Source organism: Heterocephalus glaber, unplaced genomic scaffold (genome assembly GCF_053883595.1).
Source record: "Heterocephalus glaber isolate CG9 unplaced genomic scaffold, H.glaber_assembly_v1.0 deba00000470, whole genome shotgun sequence".
NCBI classification, from domain to species: Eukaryota; Metazoa; Chordata; class Mammalia; order Rodentia; family Bathyergidae; genus Heterocephalus; species Heterocephalus glaber.
The window spans coordinates 9,540,831-9,566,870 of record NW_028258145.1 but is presented as its reverse complement, the minus strand read 5'-3'; the positions used below and the strand labels follow the sequence as shown (position 1 = coordinate 9,566,870).

General features: G+C 45.8%; 2 protein-coding genes, 1 long non-coding RNA gene and 1 pseudogene across 6 annotated transcripts in view; 3 read left to right on the top strand and 1 right to left on the bottom strand.

The window, feature by feature from the left end:
• The first annotated feature begins 21 nt into the window (after positions 1 to 21).
• LOC101721802 (leucine-rich repeat-containing protein 37A2-like) lies at positions 22 to 1,448 on the top strand. Its single transcript, XM_087204140.1, is given in 2 exon segments — positions 22 to 268; positions 271 to 1,448. Coding segments are annotated over 2 exon segments (1,212 nt in total). The 5' UTR covers positions 22 to 54; the 3' UTR covers positions 1,269 to 1,448.
• A 540-nt stretch (positions 1,449 to 1,988) lies between these two features.
• LOC110349030 (leucine-rich repeat-containing protein 37A2 pseudogene) lies at positions 1,989 to 3,307 on the top strand (annotated as a pseudogene).
• Positions 3,308 to 10,925: 7,618 nt separating this feature from the next.
• LOC147829758 (uncharacterized) lies at positions 10,926 to 17,285 on the bottom strand. The gene is made up of 5 exons (XR_015448426.1): positions 16,983 to 17,285; positions 16,331 to 16,415; positions 15,444 to 15,477; positions 12,775 to 12,915; positions 10,926 to 12,149 (listed from the first exon to the last, which is right to left on the bottom strand). It is a non-coding gene; the product is annotated as an uncharacterized LOC147829758 (long non-coding RNA).
• Positions 17,286 to 17,541: 256 nt separating this feature from the next.
• Positions 17,542 to 26,040, top strand: part of Fhl2 (four and a half LIM domains 2) — a 54,008-nt gene continuing 45,509 nt past the window's right edge. The window contains exon 1 of one of the 4 annotated variants that reach the window (XM_004844485.4): positions 17,542 to 17,694. The gene's annotated coding sequence lies outside the window, so the exon portion shown is untranslated. The remainder of the gene's footprint in view (positions 17,695 to 26,040) is intronic. The other 3 variants (XM_087204115.1, XM_087204117.1, XM_087204108.1) reach the window with 3 other exon arrangements.

Sequence of the window (26,040 nt, the reverse complement as noted above, 5' to 3'; positions counted from 1 at the left end):
ATAACTGTACTTCTGCAGGAAGCTGCATCTCCTCCTCCAGAGCAGCCTGAGGTGATGCTTACACACCCAGAGCAGGTGCAGGCTCAGCATCCAAACCTGGCGGAAGTCACCATTTGGCCTTTGGATGTGGAATTTGTGGTCACTGAGTATTCTGTGAGTCACTCTCCAGGAAAGGCTTCCACGGTACAAGAGAAGCAGAATGCCAGGACAAACACCGACATATGTGAGCTCTGTACCTGCCAGGATGAGACCTTATCATGTACTAGTCTCAGCCAAAACACAAGCTCCACCAAGTGCCTGTATTAGAGCCCAACAACACCTTTACCACCTTCAACTTCCAAGAAAATGCTATTTTTTACCTTGGTGAGAATATCTGGACAACATACAGGTGGGCTGAGAAACTAAATTTCAGTGAAAATGACCTGACTGGATTATATAAAAATTCCTTTAAAGGCCTGCTGTCCCTCTGGTATTTAGATTTATCCTGCAATAGAATACAGTTTATTGAAGCACAAACATTTGAACCACTACCCTTTTTGCAGGTTATAAATCTTCGCTGCAACTTAGTAACTCAGATTAGCTTTGGGACATTTAGGGCATGGCATGAAATGCAGTTTTTGCACAAAGTCATCCTCAATCACAATCCTCTGTCAAGTGTTGAAGATTCCTATCTTTTTAAATTGCCAGCATTAAGCTATCTAGACTTGGTGACAACACACACCCCATCTCCGGCAGTTGAGGACATCCTCATGATGACACTTGAATTGAAAACACTGATCATACTGAGGCACATGGCCTGCTGCCCCTCCCAATTTAAAAATGATATTAAGGTTGTCTGCAAGATAGTCAAGCTGCATTATGACAGTGAGTGTGTGACTAGTGCCACACAGTGTTTTGAGGAAGACCCTGTAGGGAATGCAGAAGGAGCCTTCATGAAGGTGTTACAGGCCCAGAAAAAGAACACTAATACTGAGCTGGTGATCGAGTCTGGAAAGTCGTCTTCCAAACAAAGTGATGTCAGCTGGTCAGACTTCGTGGACAAGGAGCTTGACTCTAATGGTGAAAATGATGTGGTTGGAGCACTCAATTACATACTGCCATATTTCTCAGAGGTAAATCTAGAAGATATAGACTCATTATTGCCATTCATTCAACTCCTTTTCTCAAATATACAAAATGAAGCTAATCCCCAGGGCTACATGAAAGGCAATATGAAAACCCCTCTCATCAACCTGTGTCCAGCAGTTCGGCTTACAGAAATGAACTGAAGAAGCTGTATTTTCTACAGAATTGGTTAGACACAGAAATTCAGGGAAAAATTAAGGAGGTTAAGAAAAAAGAGAAAACAGGCATGCTTATGCAGTCCAGCCTTTCAAGTCCCAAATTTCAAATTGTTCCCAATGTTCCTGAGAAATTGGCAAGTGCTCAAGCACAGGAAAACTGCCTGGTGGAAGATCAGCATGGAAGGAGAAGGCTATGGAAAGTGGACAGGGTCCTCAAGGCCCCCAAGGGCATACGGAAAAGCCTGCTCAAAGAGAGGCAGAAACAGAAGGTCAGGGAGAACCAGAGCACCCAGCAACTGGCCAAAAACACCGCAGACAGATGGAGCCTCAGGAGCCCCAGCACAGGGAAGCCAGGGCAGAATGAGGGGGTGCTGGGACCCAGGAACCCTCTCCATACAGAACAGAAGGTGCTCGTGTCTTCCACCCTGCAGGATCCCCTGCTGGGCAGGTCAGCCACCTCTGCCTTGGCCAAAGCCCCACATGGGGTGAGGAATGGAGCCAAAGACCTCACCAACCTCATTTTACTTTTAGAACATGCTGAGTTAAAAGCATGAAAGCTATTAAATCAATCTTAGGTTCCAAAAAAGGTCATGGCTTTCATAAAACTGCCTTGCTCGAGGCCCACAGAACACTCAAGGCCAACCCCAGGGAGCAGCTCATGAAGGAAGACCCATGTGGGAGGCTGAAGATTGCAGAGGAGCCTCATCCATTCCCCCTCTCAAGGGCTCCTCTCGTCCTCTGGAGACCCACGTGTTCAGGAGCATCCTTTCCCCAAATTATATGATCCTGCCAAAACCTCTATAGGAAGTGCTGCTGTAGAAAACCAAACTGCAGAAAACACCTCTGAAAAAAATGTTTTTACCACAAACTCTCCCGTTTCTGCCATGGATTCTGCCCTCACCCTGATATCCACTGATGACCACACCAATGAGATGCACTGGGAGTACACCAGCACTGGCACTGAGCCACCCCCTCCAGAAAGCTCTGTCCCCTTGCTGTCGTCCCCCGGAGATGAGTTCGAAACCCAGCTAAACCAGCAGCTTCACATCCTCATTCCCAACAGGGAGGTGAGGAGGCTCATTTCTTATGTTATTCGCACTCTGAAAATGGACTGCTCTAAGCCCCGCATGCAGCTGCCCTGTACCAAGCTTATCTACAGAACAGGCCTCCTGATGAAGCTGCTCAGTGAGCAGCAGGAAAAGAAGGTGGCCCAGGCCCAGTGGGACATGGAGCAGTGGAAGAGTGAGACCTACATCAAGATCTCATCTCAGGTCTTGCCTGAGAGCACAGGGGCCTTGAGCAATCAGAAGGTGCAGGGTGAGCCAAGGGACCACACACAGGAAGTTCCAGGACACGGCTTCAACAACAAGCGCATCCTGGCAATATCCATGATGGTGGCCGTGATGCTTCTGATCATCATCTTCTGTCTCATCAAGATTGGCTCCCACAGAACAGCTTTGAGGAAAGATAAGGAAGTGTCATCAAGTAGGGTTTTGGGGCAGAGAAGGAAGTACTCAGTGGAAAAGGACAGTCAGGAGGGCTTCTCCTGGTTTTGGCAGCCCCTGTGGCTCAGGGACATGAGCAGGCCTCTCAGTGTCACCCGGAAGCAAAGTATGGCACAGAAGCTACACGACAAGGACTCTTCCGACGAGGACAAGATGGTCACAAACAACATAGGGGAGGCCAGTGAAGCCCCCTCCGAGGCAGAGGAATCCACAAAGGCAGCAGAGTGACCACTTCCCACCTTAGGTGATTGGGAAGTTTTATTTTGGCATTGCTTACAAAATAATTACTTTTCTCAAATTACAATGTGTAAAAAAATTTCAAAATAAAAGCAAAGGTACACATGCAAAAAAAAAAAAAAAGAAAGACTTAGAAACTTAGGAGTGAGAAGCTTGGAAGAAAAAAAGGCCTTGTAATGAAAAAGTCATTGTAACTTTGGTAGCTTTGTTTCTTGAAACTGTGGTTTTCTTAGAAGTTCAATTTTAAAATTATGCTTTCCTTGTCTCCTTTCTACCTATCTTTATTTCTTCTAGCATACCTCAAATTTAACTCTCTTCATATACAGAGGTGTGGATCTGTGTCCAAAGAGTGTTAACTCCCCTTTTTCCTTTTCCTGGTTTTTTAAAGAAATTAAAAAGCCCGGAGCCACCAGGTGTGGTGGTGCATGCTTGTAATCCTAGCACTCAGGAGGCTGAGGCAGGAGGATGGTGGGTTGGAGGCCAGCTTAGCCTACATAGTAAGAAAATATCTCAAAACAAAAAAGGTAAAATGTTTTAAAAACATAAAAGAAAAACCTACTCAGAAAGGGGAAGATGTGTTATCAGTAGAGCTTGGGAAAGCTCTGAAGCACCCCGGAGAGTCTGAGGCTCCCTTAAAAATAAATAGGATCTAACTGAAACTTTTCTCTCTGCCACTGGACCCATACAGAGGTGGATGGCATTGTGTACAGAAGCCTGGAGCCTGAATCCAGCTGAGTGCCAGGTGCTCCCCAGTGTTGGAGGACAGAGGGTTCCGGGCTCCCTGGCAACATCCCTCCTGTGGGGTTGTGTGGCTGCCAAGGCTATGGAAAGTGATTTTGGCCTAAATGCATCCTTTTACTGCATGCTGACATCACGTCTAGGAAAGGGCTTTCATGAGTTCCTGGACATCCTGGGTACTGAGCAAGCAGACACACACACACACACACACACACACACACACACACACCATTTTCTACTCACTCCCAGACATCTCTGAACCCAATGGGCCCCACACACCGTCTCAAGAAGCGGAGCACAGCTGACTTCAAAGGATAACTTTTAGCACAATTATTCCAGTCTTGAGAAATAGGAATTTCATGGTGTGATTGGAGCCCAGGGCTAAGCCCAGGTGGTTTCAACTTAGTAACCCCATCAGGACTTTTGTCTTCTAGCAGCAGGCTGGGGTGGGATGGTCACCAGCCAGGAGACAGATGGTAGCTGCCAGGGTGGTGTTTGCTCAAGGATTCACATGTAAACAGCTCAGACTAATGCTTCAGGATTGGTATTTGTTTCCTGAAAGTCCCCGACAGCTGCCTTTGCCACCCTGTGTCTCAAACCCGCCCTCAACACAAACACAACACACTAGCTAGAGAAAGAAAGAAGGGAAAACACAGGAGCGGGAGGGGGAGGGGGTACTGGTGAAAGTATCTAAGGATGGGAGAAGCACGGTGAAGTGGAGAGATCAGCCGGGGCTCAGCCGGGGAGCACCTCCCTGCACACGGGGAGCCCTGGGTTCCAACCCTAGCACCATGGAGGAGGAAGAAGAAAAGAAGGAAGGAAGAGGAGGAAGTGAAAGGAGGAAGAAAAAAAAAGCAGGAGGAGGAAGGAAGTAGGGGGGTTAATTTTCTTGTGTGCAGCCCATAGGCCTTAGAATTGTCCATCAGGACATGGATTTGATTTTCCTTAATAGGACTGCATACTTCACATACCCGATTTTCCCAGTCCCAGTGGAATGGCTTTTACCTCCCAGGAGCTGAGGAAGGAGAAGGAGGAAGTGGAAGGAGGGAGGAGGGAGAAGAAAGAACTTCTATTGGGTGCTAACGGTGTGTGGAGCCCTTTGACCCCATTCTCTCACATACCCAACTCTGGACTGACCAGCCCACTGGATGCTCTGTGGAGTGCTGTGTGAGAAACTGGAATAGGAAATCATGGCTCATCTTCAAGATGCAAGCCAGATGACAGTGCAATGGTGGCAAAAAGGAAGGTCACATTGTTCAAGCTATGTCAGCCACAGAAAAGCAGATGTAATACAAGATATACAAATATATAAGAATTTACAGATTGGCTTACAATGACCACCCACACAGTTGGTTGTGGAAGGGTGCAAAAGGTCTGTCTGCATCCTGGGGACTTGAAGTATCCAGTTGAAGACCTGGAGCTCTCTGTAGTGTCCAGTATGAGTCCACATCGGGAGGCTGAAGGGTTGGTGCTGGAAGCTGAAGAGTCTGCACTGGAAGCCACGAAATGACATCCAAGATGAAAGCAAGGACTGGAGATCCTGCTAAGAAACAGAAGTGAGCCTTCCTTTGCTTCCCTTCACACCATCTTGGCAAAAATCCTCCCTACAGTGGGTCTTCCACAACTCAGATTGACACAATCAATCAACTATCAAACAGGCACACAACAATGCTTTCTTTTGATTGCTAAAGTACTGAAACATGTTCTTGTCCACTGGAATCAGGACCAGCTTCTCAGGCTCCCTGAAGGTCTTGACTGTGGCCTTGACATGCCCAGGTCATTCCAGGATCTCCTGGATGCCTGTCTTATGGGTCAGCCTCCCCAGCAGTGCCACTATTCTGATATCATCCTGCACAAATCATGGTGTGCTTTCACCTTGGAGAGTTTTGGCCATCACTGTTTTTTATGACACCACAGAATTGAGATAAATGATGGAGCGATTGCCACGTGAAGGTAGAATACAACAACAGAACTTCTGGTCAAGAGAGTTGAAAGCCTGGCGAAGACAATGGCTGAACAGCTTGATGCAGTGAGCCAGGACTCCAGAGCTGGTTCTGAAGCACACCTCTCCCTAAAGTATGGAATTGGTGACACTAGGACAAACACAAGACAGTGCAAGTGTGCACCCTGTCTCTGAAATGCATGGGACTAGAAGGAGTTCAGTGTTTCCTGGTTGGGGGATAATTGCCTACACAGAATGAGATATCTTGAGGATGGGGGCCACATCTAACCATAAGCTCATTTATGTCTCATAGGCGCCCAATCAATCATACAATATTTTCAGTGCACCTGTATTTTGATTGTCACCTATCAGGTGAGGTCAGATAGTCTTCCCACTTGTAGTGTCATGTTGGCATTCAAGATGTTGTGGATTTGCAGAATTATGGATTTTTGGATGAGGAATCCTCAGTCTCTAGTACTCTGTACAAAAGGTAATAACTTTAGGGCAGCAGCACAGCATCAAAGGGTGCTGCAGGCTGAGGATGTAAACAAGTCCAGCACACATGACCAGCATTTAAGATATGCACATGTGGCATCTTGCAAATGACTATGAAGGGGAAACTGGAATCTTTGCCTTTCAGCTGCGCCTGCTTGAGGCTGATGTCAAGGAGGAGGGCCATGTGTCTGATGGCCTCCTTGATGCTTCTGTTAAAACAGAAGCTGAACTGGAAGTCATGATTCCACATGGGTAGCAGACACTTTGGTTACTGTCATCACTGTTGGCGTGGCAGTATGCAGAAGAGGCTGTGAAAATTTTCCACTTGCTGGTGAGGCTAGTTATGGATTAAACCTAGATGATCCCCAAGAGCTGAAGTCACTCAGAGTTGGGGCTTCTGGAAGGTGACTGGATTATGGCGGCTTATAGCTGGCCTACTGGAAGTTCCTACTGGAGCACACCTGGCCTGCCATCCTCAGGTCCATGAACAAAAGCTGAGTCTCTTTGGTGGGAGACAAAGCACAAGGTGACTGACAGAGAACTGGGGGCCAAGTCCAAGTTCGAGCTCAGTCATTGAACCTCTGTGAAAATTTATTTTAAAAATAACTTTCTGATTCAAAATTATATCTATTCATTAAAACATAACAATCAAGAAAATTGTGAGACATAAAATAAAATCTACCCATCCCCCACCACCCACAGATGACTTCCCTGGATCTATTTATGAAAATTGTGCTTTTCTATTTGTGTAGTTAAAAAGTCTTCTTAGAACAGAGTTCTAGATAAGGAAATTTTACATCAAATGATATACTCATTTTAAATTTTAGCAAATATTATTCTGCTGTATTTGTCAAAGTTGATCAGGATTCTCCAGAAAAATAGAATCAGGGGGTGGGGGGAGAGAAATTTATGATGATAATGATTAGTTGATTATGAAAGCATTCAAATCTACAGCACTGATGTACAGTTCAAGTTCAAAGAGAGAGAAAGAGAGAGAGAGAGAGAGAGAAATTTATTATGGTAAATGATCAGTTGATTATGAAAGCATTCAAGTCTACAACACTCATATCCAGTTCAAGTTCAAAGACCAGCAAGCTGCATTAGAACCAGGAAGAACCAGCAAATATTCCAGTCTGATAACCATTAGGCAAAACAATTGTCTCTTACTCAGAGTCGGTGAGACTTTGTTCCAATCAGCTTCTACTTGGGTTCTTGTTTAGGTGAGAACCACTCATGTTATTGAGGATGATTTGCTTTACTCAGTCTCCTATCCAAATGTTAATCTCATCCAATACTCTCATTGCAGAAGTACCCACAATAATGTTTGACCAAATAGCTGGGCATCCTATAGCCCCAGACAATACTTTTTAACCCTGTATGGATGGTCCTCACTTTACGATTTAGGATTCAATTTAGAATTTTTTTAAAAACTTTACAATGATGTGAATGCAATCTGTAGAAACCATACTTCAATTTTTAAACTTTTCCTAGGCTATGAATATGGAGCAGGATACTCCATCATGGCACCAGGCAGTGGCAGCAAGCCAAAGCTTCCACTCAGCCACATGATCACGAGGCCACCAGCTGCCTTAGCCCATTCTCTGCTGCTCTAGTCGAATAACCACAGGCTGGGTAACTCATAAACAGTAGATGTTTATTTGTTCATGGTTCTGGAACTTGGAAATTCCAAGATCAAGGGTCAATATCTGATGAGGGCTTTCTCACTGTGTCATAACACGGCAGAAGCACAAGAGGGTACATATAATATGGTGGAAGGCCAAGAGGGCATGCACAAGACAGAGGGGACCAGAGGGGGCCAGACTTATATGACACCCACTCTCTCCAGAACCAATCCAGTCCTGCAGTGATGGCTTTAACCCATTCCTAATCACCTCTTAAACGCCCTACCTCCCAACACTGTTGCTCTGGGGGTTAAATTCCCAACACATGACCTTCAAGGGACAGATTCTAACCAGAGAAACAACCAATTCTCCACAGTACACTGTGTTGCTAAGCCATGGTATTCAGTAGATTGGGTGTGTTAAATGCATTTTTTTTGGTACCGGGAATCGAACTCAGGACCTTGTGTTTGGGAGGCAGGTGGCAGAACCACTGAGCTAAATCCCCAGCCCCTTAAATGCATTTTTGACCTAAGAATATAATAGCTTTATTTGGACCTTGAGCAGGCGTCTATGACATTGTATGCCATTTAATTTGTATGTGTCAAATTCATCATTTTTCTACATGGTTTTAGTTTTCCATGTTTTCTCTTTTCTCAAGACTATTATAATGCCCTTGGGGTGAGTTTCAGCAGCTGACAATGTTAGGGGTATCCAGCTTCCAAATTCAGAAAACCTCTATGTTAAATGCCACTCACCTCCTTGTTGTCTGCAGGGCCATTTCCAGCCCTACTCCTAAATTCTCTGGATAGTGCTAAGGGATCAGAATCAACCCGTAATTTTAGAAGCCCTCCATCAGCACTTGGCTGGGCCTGGCCAGGGCTGGGTTACAGTTGAGCGCCAGCAGGAACTTTGACATGATCACAGAAAGTAAACACTAGCTCTTACGGCAACAGCTGCATGACTGTGCTTCCGGGATGCTGTCCCCACTTGGATCCACAAGTCTTCAATGTGCCCACTTACTGAGCACAGGCTAAGACTGGGGCTGGAACTCTGGGAAGTCAGTTATCTGGGCCTTGAAAATTGCTGTGGTTTCTGTTTGTTTCCTAACAATTTTGTCTACAGGAGATAAGTGCTTCCAAACTGTCCTGGATCCAAACTTTTAATTCTACTCAAAGCTAAAGAACAGCTAACCATAAAACAAGACTAAAAGGCAAATGGAGGTCAGGAATGAAGTGCTAAACATGGATTTCATCTGGAAATCTGTCTTCCAAATAGGCCAGAAGTAAGGTTTTTTTGTTGTTGTTGTGGGGTTTTTTGTTGTTGTTGTTGTTTTTCCTTAAGGTGCTGAGAGCCTGCTCTGAGGAATACCTGGGGTGTGTGACCTATAATACAGCACCTGACTCTTAAGAAACGATCTGTAAGGGTGTATTGGATGGATGGCTGAATGGATGGATGGATGAAAACCCCAAAGTACAGTATCATTGGATACAGGAAGGTGTCATAGTCCCTTTTCTCATTACTGGGACAAAATATTGGATACCAGCAACTTAAAGGAGGAAAGGTTTCTTTTGGCTCATGTTTCAGTCAGTGGTTGGCCGGATCCAAAGGAAAAGCAGCACAGCAGAGGGGCCTCATGGACAAAAGCTGCTCACATCATACTGGCCAGGAAGCAGAGAAGGGATGAGCCAGGAAGCGAGATATGCTTCTCTACATCACACACCCAATGATCTCAGTTCGTTTATTGCTTAATTTCTATTACTGCTGTCTCCCATGGAGGCATGGTGGAGCAAGGTGTAGTGAGCTACTGATGAAGTGTACTTGATACCCACTCTTCTTAATCAATTTTGCTTTAGACGGCATTCTCATTGGTATGAGGATTCTTGCATGTATAAATTTGCTAACAGTTAATAAAAAAAAAAACTAGGACCAAACCTTTATGTTTGTGGAGTAAATTTAACTCATTTAGGCATTTTCAGTGCCTTGCTTTTTCTTTAAGCTACATTAACGAAATTAGTAAAAAAAGATTAAATAAAATTCATAGAATGGGAGATTAGAGAGGAAAGTGGGCTTAGTAGTAGGATAAAGTTTTTAGGAAGAAACATAGGAAAAGGTTAGTACTGACATATCAGTAAAAACAATATTATAACTATGACAATGGCAATTTTGGGAATATGCATTTTGTTAATAATAAAGTATAAATAGCTTTTGTTTTGGGGGTTTGGCAAAAATCAAAATATGCCTATATAACTTTAATGAAGTTATGTGATTAAAGATTATTCATATTTAATGGGGTTAGGGGGTTGTTAACAAATTGTTATTGGTTGTTCATGTGTGTGTACATACACGTGTACATTTAAAGTTTTACTATGTCCTTCAAGCAAGAAGTGAAATCACAACAGAAATAAAATTATATGAATTAAGAATACTGATTACAAAGTCCAGCTACAATCGAATTGACTCAGACCATGCCTGGACGGCTATGGTGAGTCACAGCATTCCCGAAAATAAATGATACCAAATGCATGAAACCACAGCTATGTGTGATCATCACCTGATTAGACATTAGTCCACCAAGATGTCTTATTTAAGAGGAATGAGTGGGCAATTTTAGATTACATGTCCCTGAAGTAAGAACCAGATGCCTGTTGAAGTTTCAGTTATCAAAACCCCCACATCTCATGGGCCCAGAGCACGAAGAGGGACATCTGTCTGGTGGGGTGATAGTTTCATGGAGGATGGTAGATTAAGGACCAAACACTGGAAAGTGATAGGCATATTCACAAGCATTGATTTGACTTAAAGCACTAATTTCTAATAATGGAATGTATGTATTATGTAAGAGATATAGTAAGATTTGGTAAGTAATATTTGTGTTGATAAGGATTTATGTGAATAGAGAATTATAAATGTTTTATAAATGTCATAACTTAATATACTTACTTATAAGGATGGGGCTGTAGTATTAATGTTGATGAAGCATACATTAGTTAAAGTAAAATTATACATATATAGTACTCATGCATTAATTAATGTAGAAGTGCATAAAATGCATGAATTACACAGTGAGTTTATATAATGACACTATATAAATAAGGGTGTTTTCAGGGAGTAGTTTAATAAGAATTTCAGCTTTGGGTGGAGCTTTGTGCTTCTTCTTTGAATTTTGTCCTGGAGAGACAGGGTCTCCATTTTCAGTTTACAAGACCAAAGTAATGACTATACTACAAGGGCTCTTCATTTGAGTAATTTGTTTTCTATACTTGTAAGAGGTATAAGGATTAAAATGATACAGAAATATAAAATTGATATTAGTTATCCAATTATAATAAATGGGTATTCAACTGGTTGCCCTCCAATTCAAATAAGTAAGAACAAGAAGGTTAGCTACTAAAATTCAGAATAAACATTGGCTAAAGGGTCGGAATGTTATACTTTGTTGTTTTGATATGTGAAGAGCTGGAATAATTGCTAGGATGAGAATTGAAAATACTAGAGTTGGCTGGGGATTTAGCTCAGTGGTTTCGCAGCCTGCTGCGCAAGAGCAAGGACCTGAGTTCGATCCCCGGTACCAAAAAAAAAAAGAAAGAAAGAAAATACTAGAGTTAATACTCCTAGTTTATTAAGAATTGAATGTAGAATAGCATATGTGAATAAGAAATATCATTCTGGTTTAATATGCGGGAGTGTATTAAGGGGGTTTGTAGGTATATATTTATCTAGGTAAATATAATTCTCTGGGTCTTCTAAAAGATCTGGTGAAAACAAAACAAGAATTAGTACAGTTAAAAAATATTAGTAGGAGCCCTAAAATATCTTTGATGAATAAAATGGGTGGAATGGAATTTTATCTGAATCCAAGTTTATTCCCGAGGGATTGTTTGATTCAGTTTTGCGAAGGAATAAAAGGTGAATTATGGTTAAACCTGCAATGATAAATGATAAAATAAAGTGGAAAGCAAAGAATCATGATAAGGTTGCTTTGTCTACTGAAAACCTTCCTCAGATTCATTCAGTCAGGGTAGTACCAATATATGGAATAGCTGAAAGTAAATTTGTAATTACAATTGCTCCTCAGAATGATATTTGTCCTCATGAAAGAACATATTCATTTATTATTTATTCCAACCAGACCCCACCTCCTAACAGCACGTTTAGCTATAAACACATCAGTGGATTAATCCACCTACAAGTATAGTACCCTGCCTGATCCAGTCACCTTCCAAAAGGTCTGCCTGAGCACATGAGGCTTGGGGGGTGGGCATCTAGATATAAACCATAACAGAAGACAAATAGCCAAGGCATTCTCATCTCCAGTTTCTTCATACATCTGTAAGAGAAGATTGGAAAGGGCTCAGTTACACCCTCAACTGCCTAGCCCAGTCTCGGATCTCCTGCCAACTGGGATTCACAGATATATTTAACCCATTTTACTACCACTAACTAAATGTAATCCTCTTTCTCGTCTAATACACAGATTCTTCTAATCAGAATACTGCTAATGTGATTAATTAAATTAATACCTACCATACTTGTATTCCAACTTCCATGCCCTTTCCTGCTACTGCTTGGGGACACATTAAGTTAATTATCTCTACGATACACTATGCATTGATTTGGGCTGAGTACAGTCATCCCCCTTGAACTGATTCCAGGACACCTGAATATACCGAAATCTGAGGATACTCAAGTCCCCTGTGTAAATTGTTTATGCATTTACAGAGAACCCACACATATCCTCTCCTCTACATTAGATCACCCCTCCATGACCTCTTCTAATATGTAATACACTGAAAATGCTATGCAAGTAGTTGTCACACTGCATTCCTTAGGGAATAATGACAGGGAAAAAAATCCTGTAAATATTTTTTCCCAAATACCCTTGACCTGTCATTGATGGATCCATGGATGTGGGTCCCAGGGACACAGAGGGTGACCATCAGGATCCTGCTCACCTGCCCAGGGTGCAGCATATGGGTCCTCGAGGACACTCACTGGCTCCAACATGAAAATGTGAATTAGATGGCTTTGACATTTGTCTATAAGGAAACTTTAATAACATAAATCTGCCCACCTCTAGGAGCAGTTTGAAAGGTCTAGGAAGGAAACAGAAAATAAAATAAGATAATAAAATAAAGTAAAATGGGCTGGAGCTGTAACTCAGTGGTAGAGAGCTTGCCTAAAGACCTGAAGCCCCAGTACTGAAGGGGTGTAAGTACGTATGGTATAGTGCAGAAAGACAGGCTTGCAGGAACTACTGATTTATTTGTTTTGTTTTGAGACAGGGTCTCACTATGTAGCCCAGGCTGGCCTTGAACTCACTGAGATCCCCTTGCTTCAGCTTCCTGAGTTCTGAGATTCCAGGTGTGCACCACTGTGCCCAGATCTGCTTTCTTTATTTCCTTCAGAACCACATAATGAGGACTGTGAGCAGGCTCTGCACTCACGGTGGGAACCCTCACCACAACAACCTGCCGTGGCTTGACACCCTGGAAAGCAATCTCCTGGCTATGTCCACAGCAGCATAGAAAGGGGACAGAGGCAGAGACACCCAGGGCCCATCCAGGAAGCTCAGCATTGCCTCTGTAGGGCTCCAGGCTGTGTCAATGATCCCCCACATGGTCATGGCCATGGATGGGGCACACCTGGGACCAGCTCTGTCCACATCGTGGCACAACACTGTGCTGGTTCATGTTCATACTTCCAGTGGGAAACCTCAGTCCCTCCTGGAGTACAAATAGCTCGGAGAAGTTGCCACCCTGCTGCTGTCAACCATGTAAGCTGGGACAGTGAAGACACCAAGAAGACAGTGATGAGTTCTGTGTGTGTCTCTGGTACAAGACCTGAGGCAGAGGACACGGTGCGTCCAGGTGTGCACAGCACAGAGCCTGCTGCCTCTCACCACTTGTTTTCCTAGCAGTGGGAAGGGGCTTCCCCTTTCCTGCCCACCTCAAAGGGTGGCAGCCAACACCCCAGAGCAAAAGGCAGTGAGCAGTGCTGTAGTTGGATTTCAAATATCCCTACGGGCCATGTGTCACGGGCTCGGTTCCCGGCACAGACTCCCCAGGCTCTTCTAAGCCTCTCAGAGCCCTCTCCATCCTTGGGGTGTGAGCAGGACTTTCTGGAATGGGGGGAAGGGGGCAGAAGATAGGAGTGTTTCTGGGTTTGGGGCTGCTCTGGGGCAAGATTCCAGTGTTTAATGACCTGCCTAGGGAGGAGACATTCCTCTTTCTTTCTTTCTTTCTTTCTTTCTTTCTTTCTTTCTTTCTTTCTTTCTTTCTTTCTTTCTTTCTTTCCTTCTCTCTCTCTCTCTTTCTCTCTCTCTTTCTTTCTTTCTTTTCTTTTTCTGGTTTTTTTGAGACAGAGTCTTGCTGTGTAGCCCAGGCTGGCCTCAAACTTGCAGTGATCCTCCTGCCTCAGCTTCAGTGCAGAAATGACAGCCCTGTGCCTCCATGCCCAGCGTGGTTTCTGTAACTTGCTTCGGCGAAGAAGGAGGGCTGAGAGGCAGAAGATCAGAGACCTTAGTTACAAGGCCTCTCCATCTCCTTCTATGCCAAATCACCAAGGCCATGCTCTGCTGTCATTTTCTGACGCCCCGCAGGTCAGGCCTCGCCCCTCCAGCTGAGGGCCAGGAGCAGGGGGCACCCACATCCTTGGGGAGGGCAAGGGTCAAGGTAGCCCCCCAGTGAGCTGGAGCAGGGGACACAGGTGGGGCCCAGGACAGGACAAGGAGCAGCCCAAGCCTCATGGAGCCACTCAGGACCAGGCTCCAGAGGAGCAGCAACTGAGACCAAGGTGACTGTGGAGGCGGTGGCTGGAGAGAAGGGGTTGCTGGAGCAGGTGAGGGCCTCCTGCCTTTTGCGGATCACATGCATTGCAGCCTGGGAGGTGCAGGCATAGTCCTTGTACTCAGATCCCAGGATCTCAGTGCCTGGGAGGGCAGTGCTCTGCGGACAGTCAGGGGTCAGAGTGAGACTTCTCCACCCACAGCAAGACACCAGACCCTACCATTACGGTGTCCTCACCTGCTGGGGACCAGGGACACTGTTGTGTTTCATGACCAACTGAGTCTCCACCACCTTCCTGTCCTCATGTGTGCGGCTCCCATGGAGGACTCCATGCCATTCCATGACAAGGACAGGAGATATTTTGGGGACAAAGCTCTGAGCATACCAGGCCAGAAAGCAAGACGAAGTCACTCAAGCTGACACTGAGCCATCTGTCTGACCTTCCCAGAAATCCCAGTGGGAGAGAACACCCAGCCTTCCTGGACCAGTGGCCTCAGTGGCCTTTATTGTTATGCAAGTGGCCTGAGGTCTCCTCGCCACCAATTGCAGGGAAAAGAAGTGACCAACCTGTTCTGTATCCCTCTGTTCTGCTCTCTTCGCCCTCCGCTGTCTGTTAACTCCAGCTCTGATGCTCAGCCTGGCCGAATACTTCCTCTGTTTTTGGAAGCAATTGTTGCTCCGATGTGAGAATAAGAAACAAGGCCAACAGAGCTCTTCCAATTCCCCTGTTGTGTGTGACCTTGTCCTTGTCACTCTATGTTTCCTCAGTGGAATCAAAATGCTCACCCCAGACCTCACTGACTTTTGGTTTTGTCTCCGAGTTTTGGAAAACTCACCCGAGAGTTCTGCAGCTCTCATTCCTCTAGGACCCTGCAAAAGACAAACGAGGGCCTCACTGGGGACCAGCCAGCTCTCACTGGCCACCCGCTCCTGGGGGAGGCACTCGGATGCCTCCATGCTGGGTCTTCTGGCCAGCATCTCCGGCAGGGGTGAGTGAGTCAAGGTGAAGAAGGGGAACACCAGACAGTAATGCTGGGGACAAAATGTGCTGCACCCAAGCATCACGGCGAAGATGCATCCATAAGGGAAGTCTGCCCCGGCGTGGTATCTCCCAGGGCAGTGGGAGGGCAAGAATGGACTGCATCCCCACACCCTGTCAGGGAGAGGGCGCTGTGGGGCCCGAAGCTGGTACAGCAGAGCACAGCACATCCAGGCTCAGTTGCATCTCTTCTCTCTGACCTTCTTCTAGCCTATTTTCTGCCTCCTCTCCAAGTGAGGCAAATCATGGAAAGTAGAATTCCTCCTCCCCAAGGTGAGCATGGAACCAGAACCCTTCTGCCCAGGCTACCCATAAAGCATGAATGAGAGAATGTCTGACCTTCTAGACCCAATCCAGGGCTCCTGTCCCCTGTGAGGAAGGAAAGCTACCTGCAGGAGCCAGGGGTAATCCCAACAGGGGCTGCACTGGGTCCCCTGTGCCCCCATCATCAGCCCAACCCTTGTGTCCAGCCACCTTTCCCCACACTGTCCAAGCATCATTAACCCGGGCATAAAAACAGCTTGCCCCAGCCTTTGTGTCCTCAATTTCTTCCCTTCTTCCTCCCTCCCTCCCTCCCACCTTCCCTCTCTGCCCTTCTCTTCTCATTTCTTTCTCTGTCTCCTTCCTGGCTGACCTTCGCCTGATGGGTTTGTGAGGGCTTCCGCAGACACAGCAACGTCATACCTTTGAGGTGGATGTGACAAAAAATCTGCTGGCCCCTGTGTAAATCTCTCCAAAGTCTGGGTAGACCCCAAGGCATCCTGGAATCCTAAAATAAATTCAGTTCATCAATGCAGATGCACAGAACACTATCTTCTGATTCTCAGATATTTAGATTTTTAATCAAGTTCATTTTTTAAAATAAAAGTAATGCATTATTTTGGTAAATCATTTAGAGATTGTGTCTAAACCAAAGATGATCAGCACAGCCACACCCACCGCCAGCCGGCACGGCTGCGTCCCAGTGGGGTCAGGTGTCTCTGCCACCCCACAGCGCTCGCTGTTCCCTCCCTTAGCTCCAGATGCTATAAGCTGGAGCCACCTGACCTGTCCTTTCCCTTATAGGCAGTGGCCGCTGTGCAGTGCATGTGCCCATTGCTGAGCTGGTCCTCTCTATGCCTGGCATCCCTGTGATCTGCAGCACAGCCAGGTAGCCAGGAGCATGGGCAAAGGCCATGGCTCCCTCACCATCCCCAAGTCAATTGCCAGCAACTCCGGCCAGGTGTGGAGATTGATTCCAACTTCTCCTACCTATGAAGAAGCTGGGCAAGACCTGTCCCTGTGGCTGACCCTCTGGCCACACCAATGGTCTTTTCCTCAGGGTAAGTTCCCATACCTGGTCCACTGTGGTGACCCAGACATCTGTGGTTCAGCAGCTCTGGGGAGGGCCTGGGGGGACAAACCTGCTTAAATACACACATAAATAGGGGAGCAGGGAGGACTCCATCCTGGCCCAAGTCAGGGAAACTCTGCAACCAAGCATGCATGAGTGTCTCCACCAGCACCCACACGGCCCACAGCTGCATCCATGCCCAAGGTCCCAGAGCATTCCCGGAGGCTCTAGAATCCTGCTCACTGGCTCACACCCCATGCACCAGGGAGGTGCTGAGGCTATGTGACCCACTGAGGTGCCCCTGCCCCTGTACCCTATTGTCCTGGGGCTCCAGTGAGGGACACACAGCCATGCAGCCAGGCTCCCATATCAGAGTCTCTGCCATCTATTTGGCAAGGCAGAACCCATTCCTGGCACCCAAGGATTTCCTCCTGGCTGCTCTTTGGCTCTTTGGATTGCCCTTGAGGCAGGCAGGCCACATGGGGACAGTGGGGACACAACATCTCCTTCCCATTGGGGCCCCAGCTCCTTGCATTTGGAGACCTTAAAAGGCTGCGGCGGCCACGGCTGGGCTCTTATCTCCAGGCTCATGCCTCTGGGGGTGACTTATTTATAGTTCTCCCACCAGGGAATCCAGGAGGCGGGTGCAGTGCGGGTGCAGTGTGGCTGTCGTCGCTGGCTGGCTTCAGGGAGAAGATAGGGCTGTGACATCAAGGTAAGGCTCTGATCCTGTCTTTCTTGTCCCCCTTGCCATCCTCCCCAGCCTATGTCTGCTACAGCCAGGCTCAGCTGCACTGGCTTCTCGCTGTGCCTAGGGAGCATCTGGCCCTGGGAGGAAGTGCCCAGTCCCCGCAGATACCAGCAGACCCCCAGGTGGCCCTGGCATGGTTCCCATCAGGATCCCTGCCGGTCCTGCTCTCCTGTGTAGGAAGCAGATCTGATCACCGGAAACAATATTTTAAAGGGGAAAGGGAGAGAAGAAAAATCATAAAATAAACATCAGAAGAAGGTGAGAACACAGTGCACTTGAGCCTTTTCTGTGTGACAGAATTTCCAGATGACCTGAGGGGCAAAGGCGTGTCACTGGTGACACAGGGAAAGCGCCTGTAGACAAGGTGACTCAGTGCAGGACACAGGGTGAGGCTCACCGGCTGAGTAATTCTCTCACTGGCTGGGTACCAGAAAGACATGTGTGACAATATGTGTCCTGCACACACATGTGTCCCTGCCAGACTTGCACATAGCACTTCACAAGACTGATCCTAAAAAGAATTGTCAGGCCAGTTTGCTTGTTGGTTTCAAAAATTCTGAAGTGCAAAGACAGCATGAAGAGCTGAGCTGCAGGCTGATGCTCTTGTCATCTGCTGTGTGTGGGTTTGTTGTTTCTGTTTTCTCTGTTTCTCAAGGAGCACTATTTGGATTTTGTGTTATTCCTAGGACTTTGCCAAGATGTCAGTAATACATGACATGTTGCCATTCATCCTATCTTATGTTTTTTGGGGTTTATCTGAATAGCTCACTCATAAACTCTGCATTTTGGAGGCTTTTTCTAATAGAATAAAAAAACTTTTTCTTTGGTGGTGTGAGGGTTAGAACCCAGGGCCTTGCACATGCTAGGCAAGCACTCTGCCACTGAACTGCACTGCAGCCTTGAAAAAATGCTGTAAGGTAGAACTTCCATGAAAAGCGGCACATTTCCCTACCTGGGTGCCCTGGAACCCACTCGCCACCAGCCTGTCTGGGAGCACATTCTGCATTTGTTGATTTCATCCTTCAGTTCCGCGTTGATGTCAGGCCCTGCATCCGGAACAAACCATACTTGTTTATGTGTCCCCAAGGTGGTTGTGCAGGAAGTGCACCTAAGATAGCTCTAAGACATCCACTATTTACAACATATGACCCAAGGACACTTACTTTAAGTCACCCTCTAGCCACCAGAGAAAGAGGTGGAATTATATGCATAGTGTTTATATTTTCATTTTTTCATACTACACAAATAATGCATAGGCACTCTTCATTTAACAACTGAGTATGGTCCTGTGACCATATTTCGTTAAGTGAATCAGTGGCTAAATGAAGAATTGCATATAGTATGTAGATTACAAAATTCAGAACAAAGAAATGGTCAGTGGAAACTCCAGCTTGTGACTTTGCTTTTATTTGCATAATGCTTACATGCAGTGCTGTAATCCATAACAGAACATAAAGCCACAGCACTGGACTGTACAGTGCAGTCAGCAAAACTCATAGTAGTATATAAAGAAGGCATACTGTACCAAAGAAAAGACACTGAGGCTCTATAAACAAGATGCATAAAACTGTACAAAAAAAAGATGGGTCATAAATCTGAGTGGTGGGTCATAAGTCCAAATAGTTGTTAAACAGGTAGGTCATTAAATGAGGAATATCCATACATTCATCATAGAAAATATAGACCAGCAGGGAAAAGAAAATGGAAAATTGTGTGTTGTTCTGCTGTCCTAGGATAAGTACCCTTAGCTTTTGATGGCTTCTCTTAACTCCTTTTGACTCTAAGATGCCTTGATGGGAAGATCAACCATTAATAAAAGTAGTTTCAAGAAAGAAGAAAAGATTAAAACTCCTTTAACAATAACTTATAGCTCTCCTCACAACGAAATGCTTTTGGATTCACCTTAAAATATAATAATCCATACAACATAGTAGGGTTTCTTTTTTCTCTTAATCAGATTATTTGGTAACCCACTTTTGCTTCAATTTTTGATCAATTACTTTTAGAGACTATTCAAAATCTGATTCCTGGAAATTGGTTATATTTGACATGACTCAGTCACTAGATGAAGATATTTGTAGTAGTTGGATGAATGAGAAGAAAATGTAAACGGAGATGTGAGTGAGACTTATTTTTTGTACTGGGGGCTGAACCCAGGGCCGTCACATTGAGCTATATCCCCAGCCCTTTTGGTATTTTTTTGAGACAGGGTCTTTCTCACTGGGTTGCCCAGGCTTGGTTTGAACTTGCATTCCTCCTGCCTCAGCCTCCCAGAGTGCTGGCATTATGGGGAGCAGTTTCAAAGTATGATGTGTCTGATGATGTCCACATTGTCACTGCCCCTTTGGAGCCACGGAAACTCTCCTGTGGGCCTTGGCCGGGGTGCTTCCCAGAGTGTGTCCAACCGATCAGCCTCCTCCTTCCCAAGCCCTGTTGGTCACTGCCATCCCAGCTCCACAGCTCTAAAATTTGGATGGAAAACGGAGGAACAAACAAGTCCCAAACAGCGGGCTGTGTTGCAGAAGTGTGCCATAAACATCATTTTTACAGTGGAAGCTGGAAAACATTTTTCTTAATTCTTTGTGTGTGTGCTAGGTTTTGAACCCAGGCAGGGTTCATGCAGACTAACTTTGAGGAAGTTTTGACAACTTGGGGTTTCATTTGAATTCAAAAAATACATTTTAGACAAAAGAGGAATACAAATGCATTTTAACATGGGAGATTTTTAAATTTAAAAACTGATACTGAAAAAATCAAACTGAAGGGAAATTGCAACGAGCCAATAACATACACATTACTCTTGCTGAGTTTGGTAAGGGGGAGGCCATTATAAGATTTTAAAGGAAAGCACTGGAATTTTACTCAGTCTTGGAGAAGCAAGCATGCTCTGAGCAGCTGGGACTGGCTTGGTCAGAATAACGAGGCATCGGTGGCATCATGATGGCTGTGACCAACTGTTCGTACTAAGCAGAAGCTACCACAGAGGGCTGTCTGGACTCAGCACAGGACAGAGCGGGGCTAATTTCAGTACGGCAGCCTGTGGTTGGGTGTGAACATGAAACAGAAAATGATGCAGTGCTGTTTATTCTACTCCAAGTCATTTCCTTTGTAAGAAGAAGGAATGTGTAAAGTAAAGGTACAGAGTTCTCTGACAACATCACATGTGATAATCTGTAATAACTAAAATAGACACATGTGCATTTGCCCCAAAGTAGAGTATTGCTAAGTAAATTGCAATATAGCCATGGTATGGAATGAAAAGCATAGTTTGCATAATCATTTCATTTTTAAGAGATGGGGTCTGGTTATCTTGCCCAGGCTAGCCTCAAACTCCTGAGCTTGGATAATCATCCTGCCTCTGCCTCCCAAGTAGCTGGGACTACATTCTCACACTACTACATCCAGTTTATAGAATTTTTAATCTTCAAAAATCAACAAACAAAACAATATTTATAATAAATTATCTTAACTGAAAACCAGAAAACCTACAAATATCAACCTGCAAGGATAAGATCAGTAGTTAGTTTACATTTTTCTCTACATTTTAAAGAATCTACTGAATTTTCTACACTACTACTAAAGTTTTATATTATGAAATCCCATGCAACTATCAACCATTCTAATTATTACTGCCAATTATAAAAGTAGTAAATGATTAACTTGTTTTTAAAAAATAGCTAAAATTTATTCAATGATCACGATACCTAGGAACTAAGTATAGTACTAGCTCTTTGAGGAAAATGATTCAATGAGTAGCCATTGTTATCATTATCATGATTTATTATTACTATTCCCACTCTGTATGTGGAAACTGAAGCTCACAACCCTGTTGCCCACTGTAGAAGATGCACCCAAGTCTCGGGACTCTGTACTAAGTCTGCATTAGATTTCAGCCACAGCGGAGCGATTCTGGGCCTTTCTGGCATGGCAGTGTGTGGGCTGTGAGCAGGGATGGTGGAGGTCACCACTGGAGGACAGAGGGCAAAGGGAGCCAGCACTGGGGCGAGGTTGCCCGCCATAGAGGCAGGGCTTGGTGCGAGGAGGGAAAGACAGAGAGCTGAGTGCGAGTCCTCCGGGGTGCTGGGAAGCAGCTGACCCTGTGTCTGCGAGAGGGACGGTGACAAGGACAAGGGCTGTCTACTCCCTTTGTTCTCTTTGGAACAGTTCTAAAACCTGATCATTTATGAGAGAGACTAAGGAAGTCTTTTGTCTCTGCAAAGGAAAGGAAGAAAAGGGGGAAGAAAGAAAGGAGGGGAAGGAGGAAGGGAGGGAGGGAGGGAGGGAGGAAATGATGGAAGGAAGAGAGAGAGAGAAAAAAATTCTTTTTGGAGACTGAATCAGGACTAATCTGCAATCCAAACAGAAGTCAGAGCCCTGGGCTGGAGAGGATGGCAGTGGACAGCAGTGGCCCCGGAAGCTCCCCAGCACTGGGCACCTTGAGACCACAGTGTCCTGGTGTAGCAGGGTGCAGAGGTGGCAGTGTGTTCCATCCCACGGTGGCAGCACTGACCCGATCCATGAGGAGCCCTTGGGGTCCCCAGGGTGTAGCAATGGGTGAGGACTCCAGGCTCTCCCCACTCTACCTCCCACCCCGCCCTGAGCTAGGAAAGGTGCTCGGCTTCATGGTCATAATCCCGAGAGGACACGACATGCCCTGGCCGCTGGTCAGTGTTTGCCCAGCTGAGCTGCTGCAGCCAATTGGACCTGCCGAGGAAGGGCCAGTCTGCCCCTGGCCCTCATGTGGAGGTTGGGCAGGTGTGACACCCTCCCATCCCTTCCCACACAGCCACTGTCACTGTGTCCTGTGAGTGGGATTTGTGTTATACAACAGATGCTAAGTTTAGATAACAAGAGAGCTTTAAAGAGTCCATTCTCTGATGTGGTACTGTCATTTGTCACAGTGTGTGTGTGTGTGTGTGTGTGTGTGTGTGTGTGTAGAGGGAGGAGAAAGAAGACCAGGATGTTGGATAAATTTTAAACTTAAACTTCCTTTTGGAAGAGCTGTCAAATGTCGTCCAAGATGTTAAAAATAATCTATTAGGAAATAACATGTTATTCTCTTTAATAACTGAGGAAACCAAACAGCAGATGAGAGAACACAGCACTCTCCTTATTTCAGAAGCCTGATTTTAACTGTGGCACATTGAGGCCCAGTGGCCAGATGTTATGCGCTTCCAGCCCCTCAGTCAGAGGCAGAGTCAGCCAGTGGGGGTCAGCAAGGAGAGGGACAGCACTTTCACAGCCTATGAAAGGCCACAGTTCAGTGGGCACCAGAGGGGCTCTTCCTCCCCACACCTGCACAACCAAAATGCAAAAGTTCCTTCCATCCTTGGGGGCAGAGGTGCTGGCACCGCATCACCCAGCATGGGCTGTTGTCATGCAGGAAGAAACACTCACCAGCGCGGCACCACGCCTTCAAATACCCTCAGATGGAAAAATGTGGAGCCCGGGAAGGATGGGGCCTGCACCTGGGACTCGAGCAGGGTTCTCAACAAGCCAGGGGTCTGGGGATTTACAGTGGTGAGTTTAGCACCCTTCAGGGAGACTTGGACAGAAAAACTGAGGAACATGCAGCTCCTGTTGCTAAGCAGCAGCCCCACCAATCCTCACCTCTGCTGTGGTCTGTGGTCGGTCGGCTTGGCAGAGTCCAGTGGCCACCCGCTTCAGCAGTTTCTACTTTGGGGTACAGTCTCGCTGTTTCCTGGAGATACCCACAAACCCAGCCTCGGGCAGGAGCAGCCGGGCAGCTGCAGAGCCCAACGTGAGCCCAGTTTCACCACAAGCCTCATTTTGAAATTTGTTATCATATTTGTAACATAAATGAGAGCCGTTTCTCCCATTCATAGCCATGCAAAGTCTCCCATGCTGACGTAAAACCCAAACTCTAACCACAAACTGCAGAGCCCCAAGTGATTTAGAATCCAAGACTCTGTCTTTACCTCCCTCTGCAGCTGCAGGCCTCCAGTCACATTCCTCTTCCCCAATGGGCCAACCATTGCCCTGCCCCAGGGCCCTTGCACTGGTGCCACTGCTGGACACACTCTTCCTCGGTGTAATCACACAGCACACACTTCACTCCTTCATTCTCACAGGGTCTAAGAGCCACCCCTCAACTCTCATCTAATATCACTCTCTTTTCATTTATTTCTTATCTTGATAAATTTTTCTTCAAAGCACTTATTATCTTATACATGTATACACCTGCAAATATTATATGTGTGTATGTATACACAAGTCCCTGGCTATATGCAGGGAATTGGTTCCAGGACTCCCTGGGACACCAGGTTCTGCCAACACTGAAGTCTCTTATAGAAAGCAGCATGGTATTTACACAGAGCCTTTGCGCATCCTCCTGTATCCTGTCTGTCATCTCCAGATGACAAATAACTAGCATAACATAAATGCACAGATGCTGCACAAACAGTGGTTCCAGCTTCACAACAACCCCTAGTGTGGGTGCTGTTAGAGCCACAGCCACTGTTATAATTTCTAGTTTTCATTGAGGAAACTCACTGAAATCCAGAAAAGTCCCTGAACCAGGACGTACAGTAGCTGCATTCATTTCCTGTCACTGCTGTGACAAATTAGGGCAAACTCACTATCATACAGCAGGAGGAAGCTCTCCTCTTAGGGTTCCTGAGCTCAGAAGACAGTGCAATCAAAGACATCATGAAAGAGCACTTTCAGAGCTGCTTCAGAGAGGGGCAAGAGCTGTGGGATAAGTGTTCAGAGCAGGAGGGAGGATTCTGAGGCGATCCATGATAATGTGTCTTTTACTGTAACTTTTTTTATTGTATCCCACACTGTATCCTTCAATCACACCTCCCACCATGCACGTGTATAGGGTCCACATCCAGGCTCTGCTGAGAGCACTTTACCAGAGTCATGAGGAGCCACATTACAGTGTAGGTCAGCCAGTCTGCATGTACTGTGCCCTGTAAGTACAGTGGGGGTCAGCCGTGCCACACCTGTGCCTGTGTCCCCGCAGTGTGCCTCCCTTGGATGATCCCAGTCTTCCTCTCCAGAGTTTCAGGGTTTCTCTTCCTGCAATGAGGCAGAGGGCTTTTGGCTTTCAGGGAAGGGGCTCCCACACCAAAGCTGCTTTTTGTGACAGCTGGAGAGAGGAAGTAGGGCCCGGTGAAGAGCAGAAGGGTGACCCAGGGAGGCTGTGGGAAGGGGACAGTAAAGCAAGGTGATGGAGCAAATGTGGTCTCCATGCTTTACCATATGGTTCTCATTCCCTTTTTGGTTACTTTTCACTTGAATTATGAGGCCTGGAGAAGGTAGCTTGGCTGAAGTTGCATTTAGAGGTCAAAAATGAATACTGATTTGTTTGGAGGGAGCAAGAGAGCTGGTAAGTTGTGGGGACAGAAAGCGCATTGCCTTTCCGGAAAGTTGGGAAGTTCTCTTCCCTCTTCCTTGGGGGAGGAGAGAAGCCACTTTTCCAAGGGCCCCAGGCACTGTCCGGAAGGGAGAGAGCCCTGAATGCTGTAAAAGTGTGGCCATAACACTGATGACGCCTTTTAACCAGAGAGCAAGGCAGGAAGATAAATATCCTTCCTCTAACGGAAGTATGGTGGTTGCTCAGTGACCTTAAAACCAAAAACACATACAACAACAACAAAGAAGTGCTGTCTGTTTATCAGCTAAAGATGCTACAATACTGCTAGGAATAAAACTCTGCTCCTGATTCAAGCTTCTATGAGGTGTCCAGCAAGTGTGCCCTGTTTTCTTCCCCAACAGTGCAGGCAGCTGTTTTTGTAAAGCACCATTGCTAGAGTTTGTGAAATTTGCTACTGAAATCTTCAACAGGTTCTCAGTGACTGAAAGCCAGACTGTAATTCCCAACTGCCTTTCCAATTGGGGGAATGAGAGACACTGTTTATTGATGAAAACCATCAGAATGAAAAACAGTTATTCTGAGATGATTTTGATATCATGGCCAATGAAATCCATAAAGTCACTGATTTAACTGGGCACATCTGTAATCCCAGCTCTTGGGAGGCTGAGGCAGGAGGATCATAAGTTCAAGGTCATCTGGGATACATATCGAATTCAAGGCCAGTCTGACTGGAGAGACAGTGAGTGATTCTGTCTCCAAACAATAAAAATGATGATGATGATGATGATGATGATGATGATGATGATGATGATGATGATAATGACGATGATGATGATAATGACGATGATGATGATGTAACTGATCAGGGCAATCATTTTCTCAGTTGACCAAACCAAAGAGGGTGCAAATTGATCAGAAAACAGAGGGTAGTAACAATATTGAACTGCAGACAGAATTTAATTTAGATT